Source organism: Carlito syrichta, unplaced genomic scaffold, assembly GCF_000164805.1.
Source record: "Carlito syrichta isolate Samal-C Ts95f unplaced genomic scaffold, Tarsius_syrichta-2.0.1 Scaffold302423, whole genome shotgun sequence".
NCBI classification, from domain to species: Eukaryota; Metazoa; Chordata; class Mammalia; order Primates; family Tarsiidae; genus Carlito; species Carlito syrichta.
Genome location: NW_007246519.1, coordinates 110,034 through 127,224, shown reverse-complemented (window position 1 = coordinate 127,224; position 17,191 = coordinate 110,034). Strand labels below are relative to the sequence as shown.

The following is a 17,191-nucleotide window of genomic DNA, read 5'->3' as shown; positions in this document are numbered from 1 at the left end:
GGGGTGCCGGGTGGGCCCCGGTCGCGGGTCCCCCCGCCGACAGATAAAAAGCGCGCCCTTGAAGACTTGGAGGGGGCAACTCCTGAGCTTTCTGGCAACGACTTCTCTTTTCCTGCCCCTCGGTGGGTCCCGCACCTTTGCAGCCACCACAGATGTTCGGGAAAGCCAGTATTCCCCGCGTGTGTGGTTAAGAGAAGCTTATGGGGGGGGGAAGGGAAAGGGCGGGGTAGCAACGGGGGGCGTGGTTGCCCAGGGAGTATCTTGTTGGGGGAACAATCAGCAGACTAGCGTGACTGACGTGCAGGACTCCCCTTGAGGGAAGAGTGTGGAGGAAGTACACTGCACGGTCGATTAGCCTTGAGAGACTCCCCGGTCCCTCGTTTGTAGCAGTAATGGGGTCCCCAGCTTGGAGGGACTTGGACTGCAAGAGGCTTGTGCTGCAGCTCCAGTCAGTCTGGAAAACTAGAAAGCATAGGTAAGACACAGTGAAGAAAGAGCCAATTTTATGGTTGACCCGCGAAGATCATTTTGAAAAGAACTGCATTTAATTTACTGCTTTAAAAAAACAAACTAAAAAGACCCCCCAAAACAAACAGGCTTTTCAAGGAGCAAGACCTACACTGTTAAATACAGTAGCCAATGCCTCATATGGCTCTTTACATCTTAATTAGTTAAATATAGATGAAACTAAAAATTCAGTGCCTCTGTTCTAATCACTTTTCAAGTGCTCAGTAGCCACGTTTGACTAGTGGCTATCATACTGGACAGTGCAGATATAGAACAGTTTCATCATCACAGTGTTACTGTATGCTATGTGGATCACTAAGGAGCAGTGGTTGTTGTTTTACCTAGTAAATATTTCAGTGGACATTTAATTAATTGAGCATATATTATTAAGCATTCACCATGTGTCACACATTGGATGCTAAGGAAACCTTAGTGAACCCGAATAGTTTTGGTCCCTGCCCTCCTTGTGCTCATGGTCTAGACAGGAAGGCAGTCAAAATTCAGATTATCACATAAATAAAGTAAAACGGGTATGTGCTAACATGCTATGAAAGCATAAAGTAAGGAAATCTGGCCTTGTCAGTGAAACTGGGGAAAGCTTTCTTGAGGAGGTTATGCTATTAAAGGCCCATGTAACATGTTTGAGCACAGACTGCAAGGCTTTGTGTGTCATGCCAGGGATTTAGGGGCTTAATCCCTGGAGCTTTGGGAAGTCAGTGAACATGTTTTAAACAAGGGTGTATACGATAAGATTTGTGTTTCAGAACATTCACTGTGTAGCAGAGTGGAGAACAGCTGTGACAGCAGGTGGGCTGGGAAGCAGCAGTCATAGGTCAGGGATACAAATTAGGAGGCCGTTGCAGCATTTTGGAATAGGGAGGTGTTGGTGGATACAGGGAAAAGTGGGCTGGTTTGAGAGGTATTTAAGAAGCAAAATCATCGAACTTAATGGATTGTTCCTTTTTAAAAACTGAGTTAAAATAAACAAAGACTGGATGTGGAAGGGGAGGTGTTCACATGTTTAGTTATTGACTGAATGGTTGTGTTAATATTGAGATAAGACCGGCTGTGGAATTGGTTCAGTGGATGTTAAGATTACGAGTTTGGTTTTCAAGACTGGAGAAGAAGTCTGGCCTGGAGATTTCAAGTTGTAAGTCATCTATTACATAGAGACTAGTTAAAGCCATACCTGTGGACTAGGTCCTCTGATTTCTTGTTTTAATAACTATTAACATTTACATTTATATCTTCAAGCCTAGAGGAGGAATTTTTAAACGAACCCACTTAAACTCTTATTACAACCAGCATGAGAAAATCATTATCCTGTTTAACAGTGACCTATCTTTGTGTAAAGTAAAATCTTGCCTTTTAGAACCCAGACTGTTTTTTCTCCCCAGAGGTTTTTTTTTTTTTTTTGGGAGGGGGCAGAGAAATCAGATATTTTCTTGTTTACCTCAGATAATTTATAGAATGTATAGGTTGGATTTTGTACTAAGGTAGTTTTAAGATGATATGAGTGTTAAGATAGTTTTCCCTTTAGTTCACTGACATTAAAACTTATTGACTGATATTAAAACTTATTGGCATAGGTTGGAAAGTGCTTAAAGGGGAGAATGTTTAAAATGTGTGTGTGTATATATATATTTGAATCTGGGGTCTCACTCTGTTGCCGAGACTGAAGTGCAGTGGCACGATCATGACTTATCATAGCCTTGACCTCCTGGGCTTAGGCAATCCTTCTGCCTCAGCCTCCCAAGTAGCCGGGACTATAGGTGCACATCACCATGCTCAGCTTATTTTTTTTATATTTTGTAGAGATGAGGTCTCGCTATGTTGCCCAGGCTGGTCTTGAACTCCTGGACTTAAGCAGTCCTCTTGCCTGGGCCTTCCAAAGTGCTGGGATTCTAGCATGAGCCACTGCACCTGTCTTAATATGTTTCTTGCTAGAAATTTATGAATTATGAAATTTTTAAAAGATGTGTTATTGTGTAGTCTTTTTTTTTTTTTAATTCGGATTCGGGCTCAAGTGCAGTTGTACGATCATGGCTACCGCATCCTCGACCTGCTGGGTTCAGGTGATCCTTCTGCCTCAGCCTTCCAAGTAGCTGGGACTACAGGTGTACGCCACAACACCCAGCTAAGTTTTTGTTTTATTGTAGAGACGAAGTCTTGCCAAATTGTCCAGGCTGGTCTCAAACCCCTGGGCTCTTGCTTCTGCCTCCTAAAGTATTGTGGATTACAGGCATGAGCCACTGTGCCTGACTGTTGTGTATATTTAATGCAATGTATTCAGAAGATGAGATCAAATAATAAGAATCATTAATTTCTTTTCTTTCTTCTTTTTTTTTTTAATAAGAGACAGGATCTTGCTCTGTTGCTCAGTTTGGAGTGCATTGGCATAGTCATAGTTCCCTGCAGCTTGAACTCCTTGTCTGAAAAGATCCTCCTGTTTCAGCCTTCTGAATAGTTGGGACTATGTGTGCACACCACCACACCCAGCTAATTTTTTCAACTTTTTTGAGAGATAGGGTTTGGCTGTGTTGTCAGGATGATCCTGAACTCCTTGCCTCAAGCGATTTTCCTGCCTCAGCCTACAAAGCGCTGGGATTACAGGTCTTAGCTACTGTGCCCAGCCAGAAACATTAATTTAATCCAATCTACTCTCAAGTTAAGTGACAAAATTGTAGTATTCGATTTATTTTCTTGTGTTGCTCACTAGATAATAAGGGTGTTCTAGTGGTGACATATAAAGCAGTGATTAAGTTTGTAGTCCTGTTATTGAGACTGAGTTAAGCCACTGGAACTGTTTAAATTTGAAGCAAGATATGACCAAGTCTTTTTAAGAGTTCAGGGTAGTGAGTGATTCAGAGCCTTCACTGTGTTGTTTTTATGCTGATCTTACAGTAGTCCATTCAAACACCTTTCCTTGTAATTCTTCAATCTACATTTTTGAGCTGAGCTGGGGGAAAGATAGTTCAGTTCTGTGAGTTGGCATCTCTAGAAATTCTTGGTCTCCAACTTTTAACTGGATCATCAACAGTGCTTGGAAATCATTTTAGCTTTCCTCTCTCAGCTTGTTTCCTCATCTTCTCTACCCTCTAGCCCACCCAATGTTCAGCATCCCCCAGTTAGCAGGTTATCATTTTCACAGAAGGAGAGAACACAGGCGTGAACCCTTTCACCTTCCTGCTCTGCATCTCTGAATTTATTTACACTGCACAGTTCATAATTCTTTCTGTGCTATTCATTCACATTTATTCTTAGTATTAATCTTGTGTTCCTATGATAAAAACTATTTAGTCATAATGTGTTTTTCTCTTAAGGAACTGCTGTATTTTATTTGCAAATATTTTATAAATGATAATGGTTTTAAGGTTTTTTTTGTTTTTAGTTTCTTGACTTTGTCAAATTTGGCTTCAGTACTATATCATTTTTATAAAATGTACTAGGATTATTTTAATTTTTCTGGAACAGTCTAAGTACATAGAAATTTTTCTTGCATGTTTGAAAAATATGGCCTGTGAAATGACTGTGCTTCTGGATTCCTTTTACTATATATACTCTTTTCTTGGGTTAATTTTGACAGTTTTTGATTTTCCTAGAAAATCATTTTATTTTATTATTTATTTTTATTTTTATTTTTGAGTTGGACTCTCACTCTGTCACTCAGACTGGAGTGCAGTGGCCACTCACGGCCGGGCTCCGGCGATCCTTCCGCCTCGGCCTTCTGAGTAGCTGGAACTACAGGCGTGTGCTACCACGCCTGGCTAGTTTTTGATTTATTGTAGAGATTAGGTCTCGCCAAGTTGCCCAGGTGGGTCTCGAACCCACGGGCTCAGGCAATTCATTCACCTCGGCCTCCCAAAGCGCGGGATTACAGGCTGAGCCACCAAGCCCAGCGAAAATCGTTACTACTTATATAATTAAGGAGTGCTATATGTTATTCTTTATTTTTCGATTGCATCTGTGGTTGTTATAATTTCTCATTCCTAATTTTGTGTAATTATGTTTTATTTTTCTCTCTAAGGGTTTTTTTTTTCATTCAAGGAGACAACTCTTGATTTAAGTTTAATTCTATTGCTTTTCATTTTTTAAATTCAATTATTTCACTTTTAGTCTATTACTATCTCCTTAGGTTTGCTTTTATTTTTTTTTACTTATTTATTATGTTGAATGCTTAATGATTTACTTAAAACATTTTAATAATTTTATTGAGATATTCACATACCATGCAGTTCGCCCTTAAAGTGTACCATTTAATAGTTTTCAGTATATTCATAGATATGTACCATCATCATTACAGTCAATTTTAGAACATTTTCATCACTTCTTTTTTTTAGAGTTGGAGTCTCACTCTGTGGCCCAGACTGGAGTGCAGCAGCACACTCCCGGCCACCGCACTTGACTTGTTGGGCTCCGTCGATCCTTCCGCCTCAGCCTTCCAAGTAGCCGGAACTACAGGCGCACGCTACCGTACCCGGCTAATTTATGATTTATTGTAGAGATGAGGTCTCACCAAGTTGCCCAGGCGGATCTCGAACCTGCAGGCTTGGGCAGTCTACTCACCTCAGCCTCCCAAAGTGCTGGTATTGCAGGAGTTTTCATCACTTCTAAAAGAAACCCTGTTCACTTTAGCTAATATCCCTCTGTCTTCTGTTCCCCTACACAATTATTATTATTTTTTCCCTACACAATTATTGATCTACTTTCTGTCTCTGTAGATTTACCTATTCTGGACATTTTATATGAATGGAATCATATTATGTGGGTTTTTTTGGTGACTGGCTTCTTTTATTTGGCTTAATGTTTTTAGGATTCACCTGTCATGTTACATGAATCATACTTCATTACTTTTTATGACTGAGTAATATTTTATGGATACGTGGTATTTTGTATATCCATTCATCAGTCTGATGGACATTTGGGTTTTTTCCTATCTTTAGGCTATTATGAATAATACTGCTATAAACATTTATGTACAAGTTTTTGTGTGGTGCTATGGATTCATATATCTAGGAGTAGAATTGCTGGGACATACGGCAATTCTATATTTAACCTTTTAAGGACTTGCCAAATTGTTTTCCAAAGAAGCTGCTCTGTTTTACATTCCTATAAGCAGTGTATGGGTGTTCCAATTTCTCCATATCTTTACCAGCACTTGTTAGTGCCTGCCTGTTTAGTTATAGCCATTCCAGTGAGGGTGAAGTGGTATCTCATTGTCGTTTTATTTTGTATTTCCTTTATGGCTAATGATGTTGAGCATCTTTTTATGTGCTTATTGGCCATTTGTGTATCTTCTTTGAGGTCATCAATTCAGATCTTTTTGCTCACCTACTGGGCCCAGGCGATCCTTCTGCCTTAGCCTCCTGAGTAGCTGGAACTACAGGCACACACCACCATGCCTGGCTTATTTCATTTTTTAAAATATTGTTTTTTTATTTGTGCATATTTATGGGGTACAAGTGTATTTTGTTACATTGACATATTGCATAGTGGTCAAGTTGGGGCTTTTTGTGTATCCATCACCTGGGTGACGTATATTGTATCCATTAAGTAATTTCTCATCATCCAATTCCCTCCCACTCCTGCCACCCTCCAGAGTCTCCATTGTTTATCATTCCATACTCCACTTCCATGGGTACAGAATATTTAGCTCTCACTTGTAAGTGAGAATGTGTGGTATTTGTCTTTCTGTAGCACCGTTTGTTAAAGAGACTATTTCTCCCCATTGATTGGTTTTAGCACCCTTGTTGAAAATCAGTTGATTATAGATATATGGATTTATTTCTGGAATCTCGATTTTATTGTGTTGATATATATGCGCACCTTATGCCACATGACACGCTTTTGATTACTACTGCTTTGTAATAAGTTTTGAATTGGAGAAGCATGAGTTCTTCAGCTTTTTCATTTTCAAGATATTTTGGCTATTCTGGAGCCTCTTGCAATTCCATGTGAATTTTAAGATCAGCTTTTCAGTTTTTACAAAGAAGTCAATTGTTATTTTGATGAATTGTAGATCAATTTGTTAGTATTGTCATGTTAATATTAAATCATCTGACCCATGAACATTTATAGTTATGTGTTGCATAATAATGTGGATACATTCTGAAAAATGTGTTGTTAGACTGTGTCATCATTGTGTAGACATCATAGAATGTACTTAACACAAACCTGGATGGTATAGCCTACTTACACCCCTAGGATATATAGTCTAGCCTATTGCTTCTAAGCTACAAACCTGTACAGCATGTTACTGTGCTGAATACTATACAGTAATTTACAGTGGGAAGTATGTGTATTTCTAAACAAAAAAGACACAGTAAAAATGCAGCATTATAATCTTACGGGACTACCATCATATATGTGGTCTGTGGTTGATAGAAATGTTATTATGCAACACATGATTGTAATTAGACCTTCTTTTTAAAAATTTGATATTTATTTTTTCTCCATCTACAGGCATGGACAAATCTTTAAATTTGTTCAATAATGTTTTGTAGTTTTGAGAATTGTACTTTTTTTCTTATGTCATTCTAAGTATTTTTTATTCTTTTAAAATTATCATAAGTGGAATTATTTTTCTTAATTTCATTTTTGGCTTATTCATTTCAGGTGTATAAAAAACACCTGATTTGTATATATTAGTATTGTTTCTGCATTTCCTCTGAACTCTTTTAAACAGATTTTATCTTTTAAAGCAGTTTTAGGTTTACAGCAAAATAGAGTGGACAGTACAGAGAGTTCCTAACTCTGCTACCCTATTCCAAATCCTCTCCTACTGTTAACATCCTGAACCAGAGGTGTATCTTTTGCAAATATTTTCTTCCAGTCTGTATCTTATCGTTTTCTTCTTTTGACAATGTTTGTTTTTTTACAAAGCAGAGGTTTTAAATTAAGCCCAGCTTATCAGTTGTTTCTTTCATGAATCATGCCTTTGATACTGTATCCAAAAAGTCATCACCAAACCCACTGACATCCAGATTTTTTCCTATGTTATCTTCTAGGAATTTTATACTTTTCCATTTTCCATTACATCTGTGATCTGTTTTGAGTTAATTTTTTGTGAAGGATAAGGTCTGTGTCTAAATTCATTTTTTTTGCATGTGGATATCCAGTCTTCCAGCACCAGTTGTTGAGAATGATTTTATCCATTTTATTGCCTTTGTTCCTTTGTCAAAGATCAATTGACTAACTTTATCTGAGTCTGTTTCTGGACACCCTATTCTGTTCTTTCGTTTATACCGTTCTGTCTTGATTACTGTGGCTCTGTAACAAACCTTGAGGTTAGGTAGTGTCAGTTCTCCAACTTTGCTCTTTTCCTTCAATAATGTGTTGGCTATTCCGTGTCTTTTGCCTCTGGATATAAACTTTATAACTAATTCATTGATATTCACATAAAATTGCTAGGACTTTTATTGGATTATATTGATCTTATAGACCAAGTTAGGAAGAACTGACATCTTGACAATATTATTTCATGAACTTGAAGTATCTCCTTATTTATTTATTTAATTTCATCAGTTTTATGGTTTTCCTCATATACATCTTGTATATATTAAGTTAGATTTATATTTAGGTATTTCATTTCTTGGGTTGTTAATGTAAATGGTATTGTCCTTTTAATTTCAAATTTTGCTTGTTCATTGCTGGTATGTAGGAAATTGCTTGACTTTTGCATATTAACCTGTGTTCTGCAATTTTGTTATCCAGGGGTCATTTTGTCAGTTCCTAAGTATTTTATTTATTTTTGATGCTATTATAAGTATGATTGTTTTCTTGATTTCTTTTCTGGGTAGGAATTTTGTGTACAGAAATGCAGCTGACTTTTGTGTATTTATTCTGTACTCTGCAACTTTACTGAATTCATTAATTAGTTCTGATAGTTTCTATTTGTGGAGTCTGCATATAGAATCATGTTATCTGTGAACAGAGGTAATTTTACTTTGTTCTTTCAATTTGTATGCCCTTTTTTCTCTTGCCTTAAGAAGGACTTTCAATATTTTGTTGAATAGAAATGGTGAGAAAGAGCATCTTTGCCTTGTTCCTTAGAGGAAAAACTTTTAGTCTTTCATGATTGAGTATAATATGAGCTGTGGGCTTTTCACATATAGCCTTTATTATGTCAAGGTAGTTTTCTTCTGTTCCTATTTTTTGAGTTTTTTTTTTTTAAATCAGGAAAGGGTGTAAACCCTTTGCACTTGGAAATGTCTCATAAATCACCTATCAGCAACTCGACCGCAGGTTTTTATGAAATAGTGAAGTAGAGTAGCATTGGAACCAATTGTTTTATTCAAACAATTGGTAATAATTGTTTTATTACCTCCAAGTAGTAATGATATTTGGCTTATAATGGAATTTTGGACATTGAGGAACTTATTTATGACAAAAAATCAAAATTTTATATCATATTTTTCTTATGTGTGGCAACATGTGAAACAGTCACTGACATGCCTTGCAGACTCATTGATACATATTGTGTGATAGTAACTTATTTGATGTCTTCCACATTGTGTTTTTCTGTTTGAGCAGACAATGCAGTCTCGTTTTATTTCTCCTACATTAATAATATGTAATTTATTTTCTAGTCTGTTGTTCAAAGATGATATGGAAGGACATTCTCTTTTTACGTAATGCCAGCTGATTTTTTTTTACGTGTATCTCAGTGGATATTCCATCTCATTATTTGCTTTTTTGTGCAATTTGAATGGAAAACTTTAAGGAAACAGTCATTTTTGAAAAATTTGCAGTTGTATAAAGTTGTCCTGTATAATCACCAGCAATCTCTTTATGTCCCTTCAGAGAGGACATCCGAGAGGTTTGCTAGATTTATAATGTCCCCAAAGAGGGGACATCTGAATGCAAAAGGTTAAGCTTTGTCAAGTGCTTTTTCTGTTTCAATTAATATGGTCATATGTTTTTGTGTGTTACTGTGTATTACATTGATTGATTTTTGTATGTTGAACCATTCTTGTATTCCAAGGATAAATCCTCTTGGTCATGGTGTATAATTCTTTTAATGTACTGTTGAATTCTGTTTGCTGATATTTTGTTGAGGAATTTTATATCAATATTCATCATGAATATTGGTTTGTAGTTTTTTTGTTGTGTCTTTGTCTGGCTTTGGCATCAGGGTAATGTTGGCCTCATAAAATGATTTGGAAGTGTTCTTCCTTTTTCAATTTTTTGGGAGTGTTTCAGGAGAATTGGCGTTAGTTTCTTTTTAAATGTTTGGTAGAATTCTCTAGTGAAGCTGTCTGGTTCTGGACTTTTTATTGTTGTTGTTTGGAAGTTTTAGATTATTGATTCAATTTCCTTGGTTTTGATCTGTTTAGGTTTCTTATATTTTCATGATTCAGTCTTGATAGGCTGTGTATTTCTAGAAATTTATCTGTTTTACATATATATAATATATAAATATGTACACACACACACACACACACACACACACACACATTTTAAGAAAGCAGGATTTATTAGAGGATAGAAAAGCTCCCAGAGCAGGAGGGGACCCAAGAGAATTGCCCTTTTTTGGGAGGGAGGGTCAGAGTCTCACTCCATTGCCCGGGCTGTGGTTGCCCAGGTCGGAGTGCAGTAGCATGCTCCTGGCCACCCCAGTGTCAACCTGCTGGGCTCTGGCGATCCGTCTGCTTCAGCCTTCCAAGTAGCTGGAACTACAGGTGTGTGCTGCCACGCCTGGCTAATTTTTTTTTTATATACTTTGTAGAGATGAGGTCTCATCATGTTGCTCAGGCTGGTCTTGAACCTGTGGGTTCAGGCAATCCTCTCACCTTGGCCCCCCAGAGTGCTGAGATTAAAGGCTTGAGCCACCGCGCCCGGCCGTGTTTTTTCTAGGTTATCCAATTTGTTGGAGTACAATTGTTCACAGTATTCTCTTAAAATCCTTTTTATTTCTATGACATTGATTGTCATGTTCCCGCTTTCATTTCCCATGTTTGTCTAGCTAAGTTTGTCAATTTTGTTGATATTTTCAAAGAACTAGCTTTCATTTTTTTCCTGCTGTTTTTCTACTCTGTTTTGTTAATCTCTGTTATAATCTTTTAAATTTTCTTTTTATGATCACTTTGAGCTTAGTTTTTTCTTTTTCTTGTTCTTCAAGGTGTAATGTTAGGTTTCTGATTTGAAAAATGGAGGCATTTACTACTATAAATTGTCTTCTTAGCTCTGATTTTGCTGCATTCTATAAGTTTAGGTATATTATATTTTCATTTTTATTTGTCTCAAGATATTTTCTCATTTTTTTTGTTACTTCTTCTTTGACCCATTTATTTTTTTAAACAGTGTTTTGTTTAATTTCTACACTTTAAAAAAATTTTCCAGTTTTCTTTCTGCTCTTCCCTTCTAGTTTTATTCCATTGTGATCAGAAAAGATATTTAAGCCTTAGTTTGTGGCCTAGCATGGTGTTTGCTAGGGAATGTCCCATGTGTACTTGAGAAGAATATGTGTTCTGCTATTGTTGGATGGAGTCTTCTGTATGTATGTGTTGGGTCCAGTTGGTCTGTAGTGTTGTTCAAGTCCTTTGTTTCATTATTGATCTTCTGTCTCATTGTTCTATACATTATTGGAAGTTCTTTTTTTTTTTTTTGAGTTGGAGTCTCACTCTATCACCCAGACTGGAGTGCAGTGGCCGCTCCCGGCCACCGCAGCCTTGACCTGCTGGGCTCTGGCGATCCTTCTGCCTCAGCCTTCCAAGTAGCTGGAGCTACAGGTGCGCGCTACCACACCTGGCTAATTTTTGATTTATTGTAGAGATGAGGTCTCACCAAGTTGCCCAGGCGGGTCTCGAACCCGCAGGCTTAGGCAATCCACTCACCTCAGCCTCCCAAGGCACGGGATTTCAGGCTGAGCCACCGAGCCCGGCTTAACAAAAAAGAATTGCCATCATTAATAAAAACAGACAACATGCTGGAGAGGATGTGGAGAAGAGGGAATGCTACACTGTTGATGGGAATGCAAACTAGTTCAACCTCTATGAAAAGCAGTGTGGTGATTTCAAAAAGAATAGAAATTGACCTTGTATATGACCCAGCAATCTCCCTATTGGGAATATGCCTGGAAGAACTCAAGTCATTGTACAAAAAAGTTATCTGCACATGCATGTTTATTGCAGCACTATTCAAAATAGCACAAACATGGAACCAGTCATGCTGCCGATCAAAACTGAACTGGATTAAAAAAATGTACATATGCACAATGGGACATTATGTAGTCATAATATGGAACCAACCATGCTGCCCATCAAAACTGGACTGGATTAAAAAAATGTACATATGCACGATGGAACATTATGCAGCCATAAAGATGGACAAACATATGGACTTTGCAGCAACTTGGATGGATTTAGAGACTATCATACTCAGTGATCTATCACAGAAACAAAGAAGAGTACCACATGTTCTCACTCATAAGCAGACCCTGAATGTTTACCATTATACTATAAGAAAAAGAGTGGCAGTAGTGGGATACTGCCGGGGTGGGTGGGTGGGGTATACAACATCAATAAGGGTACCTGATCTCAAGCCAGGCAAAGTAGGAACCAAAGGGGGGGCCCAAACTTTACCTGTACAATGTTCACTTGTATACCTAATCCTGAATTGTACCACACATCTTTAAAATAAAATATAAAACATTAAATAAATAAGGAAATATTGAATTAAAACAAACAAAAAAAGTAAGTTGGTTCTTGAAGTCTCTCATGATTTTTGTAGAGTTCCCTTCAGTTCTGTCAATGTTTGCTTTATATATTTAGGAGCTCTAATTTTTGGCATATAGACTTATAATTGTTATATCTTATTGGCGAATTGACCCTTTCATCATTGTATAATGTGCTTTTTTGTCTATGGTAGCAGTTTTTTGTTTCAAAATGTGTTTGTCTGATATTAGTATAGCCACTCCTGTTCTCTTTTGGATACCCCTTGCATGGGAAATTATTTTACATCCTTTGTTTTCGGCCTATGTGTGTTCTTAGTTCCAAAATGAGTGTCTTTTAAACAGCATATAGTTGGTTGGGTCCTGTTTTTTAATTGTATGTGTGTGTTGGTAATTTCTTCATTCTTTCATAACTTGTTCTAATTTCCTTCCCTTCTACCTTTATGTTTAGATGATTTTTGTTTTGTTAGGGACATGTTTTGATTCTCTTCTCATTTCCTTTTGCATATATTCTGTAGCTATTTTCTTTGCTTATTTACCTTGGGAATGTCATAAAACTTCCTAGGAGGATAACAGTCTGTTTAAACTGGTAATAACTTCAAATGTTTACAAAAACTAGTCCTTACAGCTCTGACCTCCCACTTTATTTTACTGATGACATAGTTACATGTTTGTATAATATTTACCCATTAACATAGTGTCTTATTTCATTTTCTGTTGCTTGTAAAAGAGTACCTGAGACTGAGTAATTTATAAAGAAAAGTTTCTTTCGTTACTTTTTTTTTTTTTAAGTCAGAGTCTCACTCTGTTGCCCAGGCTAGAGTGCAGTGGCATGTTCACAGCCACTGCAGCCTTGACCTTCTGGGCTCAGGTGATCCTTCCACCTCAGTCTTCAGCTGAGACTATAGGTGTGTGCCACTATACCCGGTTTATTTTTTTATTTTTAATTTTTTTATTGTAGAGACGAGGTCTTGCCAAGTTGCCCAGGCTGGTTTCAAACCCTGGGGCTCGGGCAATCATCTCATCTATGCCTCCCAAAGTGCTGGGATTATAGACATGAGCTACTGTGCCCGGCTCTTATAGTTTTATAATAAGATAGCCTCGAAAATATTTAAAATTAGGTATATGCAAATTAAAATTGTTATATCTTCCAAGTAAAGTAATAATTTTGTCATTATGTATTTATTATTCTTTATTCCTCATAGACGTTTTTATTTTCTTCTCAGTATTTGGTTTGCAATACACAGTGGTTCTTACCTGCAGCCATTTTGACCCCCAGAGATATTTGGCTATATCTTAGTGACATTTTTCATTGTCACTCCTGTGGGGTTCTGGGATGCTACTGGAACACCAGGGATGGTGTTAAACATCCTACAGTGCACAGGACAACCTCTCACAACAAAGTATTATCTGGCCTCACATGTCAATAGTGCCGATGTTGAGAAACCCTGGTCTAACATTAATTTGGTGCAAGAGAGATAAAAGAAAAAAAGGAATCACATCCATTCAAAAAAGGGGAAGATTTTCAAAAGTAAAATAGGTAGTTTTGAGTCAAGAATAGGTGAAAAAGATCCACTGGGTAACCTGAGATGTGAAACAGTTGTGTGTGTGTGTGTGTGTGTGTGTGTGTGTGTGTGTGTGTGTGTGTGCGCGCGCACGTGCATGTGCACGCATATGTGCATGTGTGTGTAGGTAGGTAGATAATATACTTTAGTATTTTCCTGGCATATTTTTTATACTTTTATTTTTAAACTTTGCTTTTTTATTACCTAAGTGTATTTGTTATAACATGTAGCTTACAAATAACTTATAGCTTTTAAAATTTGGTCTGACAATCTTTTCTCTAAACTATTAGTTTGTGATTACTTAACTACTGCTTCTTTAGTTTTTTATTTGTTATTTAGCCCTAATGATTTAAAAAAATTCTTTTGAGCTCAATTTTGCATATAAAAGAGTTCTTGTTGATTTTATTAAGTTTGTTTCTAGACCTTTGGCAATTTGTAGCAGATTAGTTGCTCTGCCTTTTACCAGACCACAGAAATTGATAAAACTGGTCTGAATATTCTTGGATTCTCTTACCTTCTGTGAAAGAGTGAAAAGCCAAAATAGAGTAACTTTAGTCAGAATGGCAGCCATTTTATCATTGTTTAACTTTGTCATGCTATTTCAGTAGCTTACTCCAATCTATCATATTAAACAAGAAACAAAACCAGTTTCCTGGAGGTAAGTTACTGAAAATTGTCTTGCAACCCTCCCAAGCATGCTTTCTACTCATTATCCTTTTATTCTAAGTATTTGTCTTCCAGCCATAAAGGACCAAGCTGATCTAATCTATTTTGAATCAGCCCTTTGTGACCAATGTGACACAGACCACCATCCAAGCACCATGGAGACAGCTCCTGTGCTTACCTGCCCCCACTAAAAGAAAAGCTTTAAAAGCTTTCAATCTCAAACGTTCACTGCAAAACATTCCTTAAGCATCTAGCCCCCTCTCTAATCTTTGGAGAGGTGAATTCATCCTTTTTCTCTGATCTATCTTCTAAACTTTTTTTCTGACCTACTCTTTGTGCAATTCTTTGCATCTTTCCCGCAGCACTGACTCACTGACCTAAAATTCTAGCTGGTGTAGATCCTTTAGTAGTTTTCAGATATTGCTTCTTTTCCATTTCTGCTGTGCTTTATTCTAAAACTTCTTTTAAAAAAGGTTTCTGTTTTAGACCTTTAAATTACTTCCATTTCTCTTCAGGTTTCTTCCATGGTTTTTTTTTTTTTTTTTAAATTTAATCCTTTGTGTGCCTCTATTAGACTGTAAGTTATAGCTCACTTATGTCTCTAATTATGTTTTATCTAGTGTTTATCTCAACCTTTTTCATTACTTTTACATTTGGGATTATTAAATTTTTGTTAGCATTCATCTTGTTTCATGGCTGCCTTTTACTTTTATGACATCTTCCTTTTTTTTGAATCTGTATCTTTATCTCTTTGAAGATCTGAGATATTCTTATTCTAAAGTCCTTTGGAAGTACAGTTTGTAATTTTATTTTTAGAAAGAGTGTTAATTTTGTTTTCTCTTTATGTGCACCCTTCTCTACCTGCTGTTTTGGTTGTTGTCTCTTCTTTACCCCTTGTGGCTGCTGCTTTAGAAGTAAGTCTTATATTGGAAATTCTGAATTCTTATTCTGCAGGGATGTTGGGAACAATCTCAAGAAATAGTTCCTGAACCAGTGGGTGGCTTGACCCAGGTCACTTTTGTTTTATTGCTTCTGATCTGTCCATTTGCATTGCTAGAGCTTTGGGCTATGGTAACAGCTTTTATTGTCATCTCTCTTAGCGGGAGAGTCCTGCTCTAACTCCTTACTTCACAAAATGATCCTGACTTTTGTTCCGACTTCCCATGCTATGAGTTAATTTTGGTCCCTGTTATTAGGGTTAGTTTCTTAGCTGTTTCCAGCAGCGAGATTTAAAAATACAACTTGCTTGTTTCTTTTAACTCTGTGGGTATAGGAGGTTAAAGAACTGCTGTGGTTTATTGGAAAGTATATTGGGTCTTAACTGGATATCCTTAAGTATCTGTTTCCTTATTTTTAAGTGAGGATAATAGCTGTGTGGTGGTTGTGAAGTAATGTTATATATGTGAAAGTGCTTTATAAACTGAAAAGTATTATCTTAAATATTAGGATTTTTTGATTGTTGTACAATCATAGTGGTTGATTATTACTCTAGTTAAGTCTGCTTTTAATTTTCAGGTTCCATTGACCTGTCATGTATGGCCACAGGCATTATATCAGGGCAATAGTAGAACACAAATTTCCGATATTAATGTGGACTCTTTGGAAACAACAGTTCAGTGGGGTTCAGGGGATGATCAGGTATGTCTTCTGTAACTATTCAAATTATTCTTTAGAATAACAGCATAGGAAATTTTGATTTAGCTCTGAAAAATGAAAATAAGCAAATAAATTTTGTATTTTTCTGATAGATCTTTGTAACCTTATGTTACAAAGAACAGCAGTTCATTTTTTGGGGAGAGGTCTCAGGACTCTGTCCTTCAAAAGTATTCTTTTTTTATTTTAAAGATATGGTGGTGCAATTCAGTATTAGGTAGTTAAGTGGTCATCATACAGGTAAAGTTTGGGCTTCCCATTTGTCTCCACTTTGCCTGATTTGAGATCTGTACCCTAATTGATGTTATGTGTCCCTTTTCACTGGCAGCGTCCTGCTACTGCCAAACTCTTTCTTATAGTATTATGATAAATGTTCAGGGTCCGGTTATGAGTAAGAACATGTGGTATCAGTTTTTTCTGTGATAGATCACTGAATATGATAGACTCTAAATCCACCTAAGTTGCTGTGAAGTCTATAGTTTTGTCCTTCTTTATGGCTGTGTAATATTCCATCATGTATATGTATCACATTAAAAAAAATTCCAGTCCACTTTTCATGGGCAGCACGGTTGGTTCCATGTTGCTATAGTGGATAATGCTGCAATAAACATGCGATTGCAAGTATCCTTATTATAGAATGATTTGAGTTCCTGTGGGTGTATTCCCAGAAGGGAAGCATTGCTAGGTCGATTTTTAGATCTTTTAGGAATTGCCACACTGTTTTCCACAGAGGTTGTATTAGTTTACACTCCCACTAACATCCTCTCCAGCATCTGTTCCCTTTTCCTTGCATCCCTTTTCCCTGCATCCTCTCCAGCATCTGTTGTTTTTTTTTGAGTTATTGATGATGACCATTCTGACTGGAGTTAGGTGGTATCTCAATGTAGTGGTACTTCAGTTAATTTTCATTTCTTTGATGATTAATGAGGCTGAACATTTTTTCATGTATCTGTTGGCTGCCTGTATGTCTTCTTTTGAGAAGTGTTTATTCATATCTTTTGACCACTTTTTGATAGGGCTGTTTGTTTTTTTCCTTTCCGCATGTTTGAGTTCCATATAGATTCTGGATGTTAGGCCTTTGCCAGAAAAAGTTGGCAAATGTTTTCCCCCATTCTATGGGCTGTCTCCC

The 17,191-nt window shown here is 36.9% G+C and overlaps 1 protein-coding gene across 1 annotated transcript in view; it reads left to right on the top strand.

Annotated features, from left to right (window-relative positions):
- Positions 1-17,191, top strand: part of ALMS1 (ALMS1, centrosome and basal body associated protein) — a gene marked incomplete at its 3' end in the record, with an annotated part of 133,449 nt that overhangs the window by 6,462 nt on the left and 109,796 nt on the right. The window contains exon 2 of the mRNA XM_008056627.1: positions 15,925-16,047. Within this exon, the coding sequence (XP_008054818.1) occupies positions 15,925-16,047 (123 nt within the window). The remainder of the gene's footprint in view (positions 1-15,924; positions 16,048-17,191) is intronic.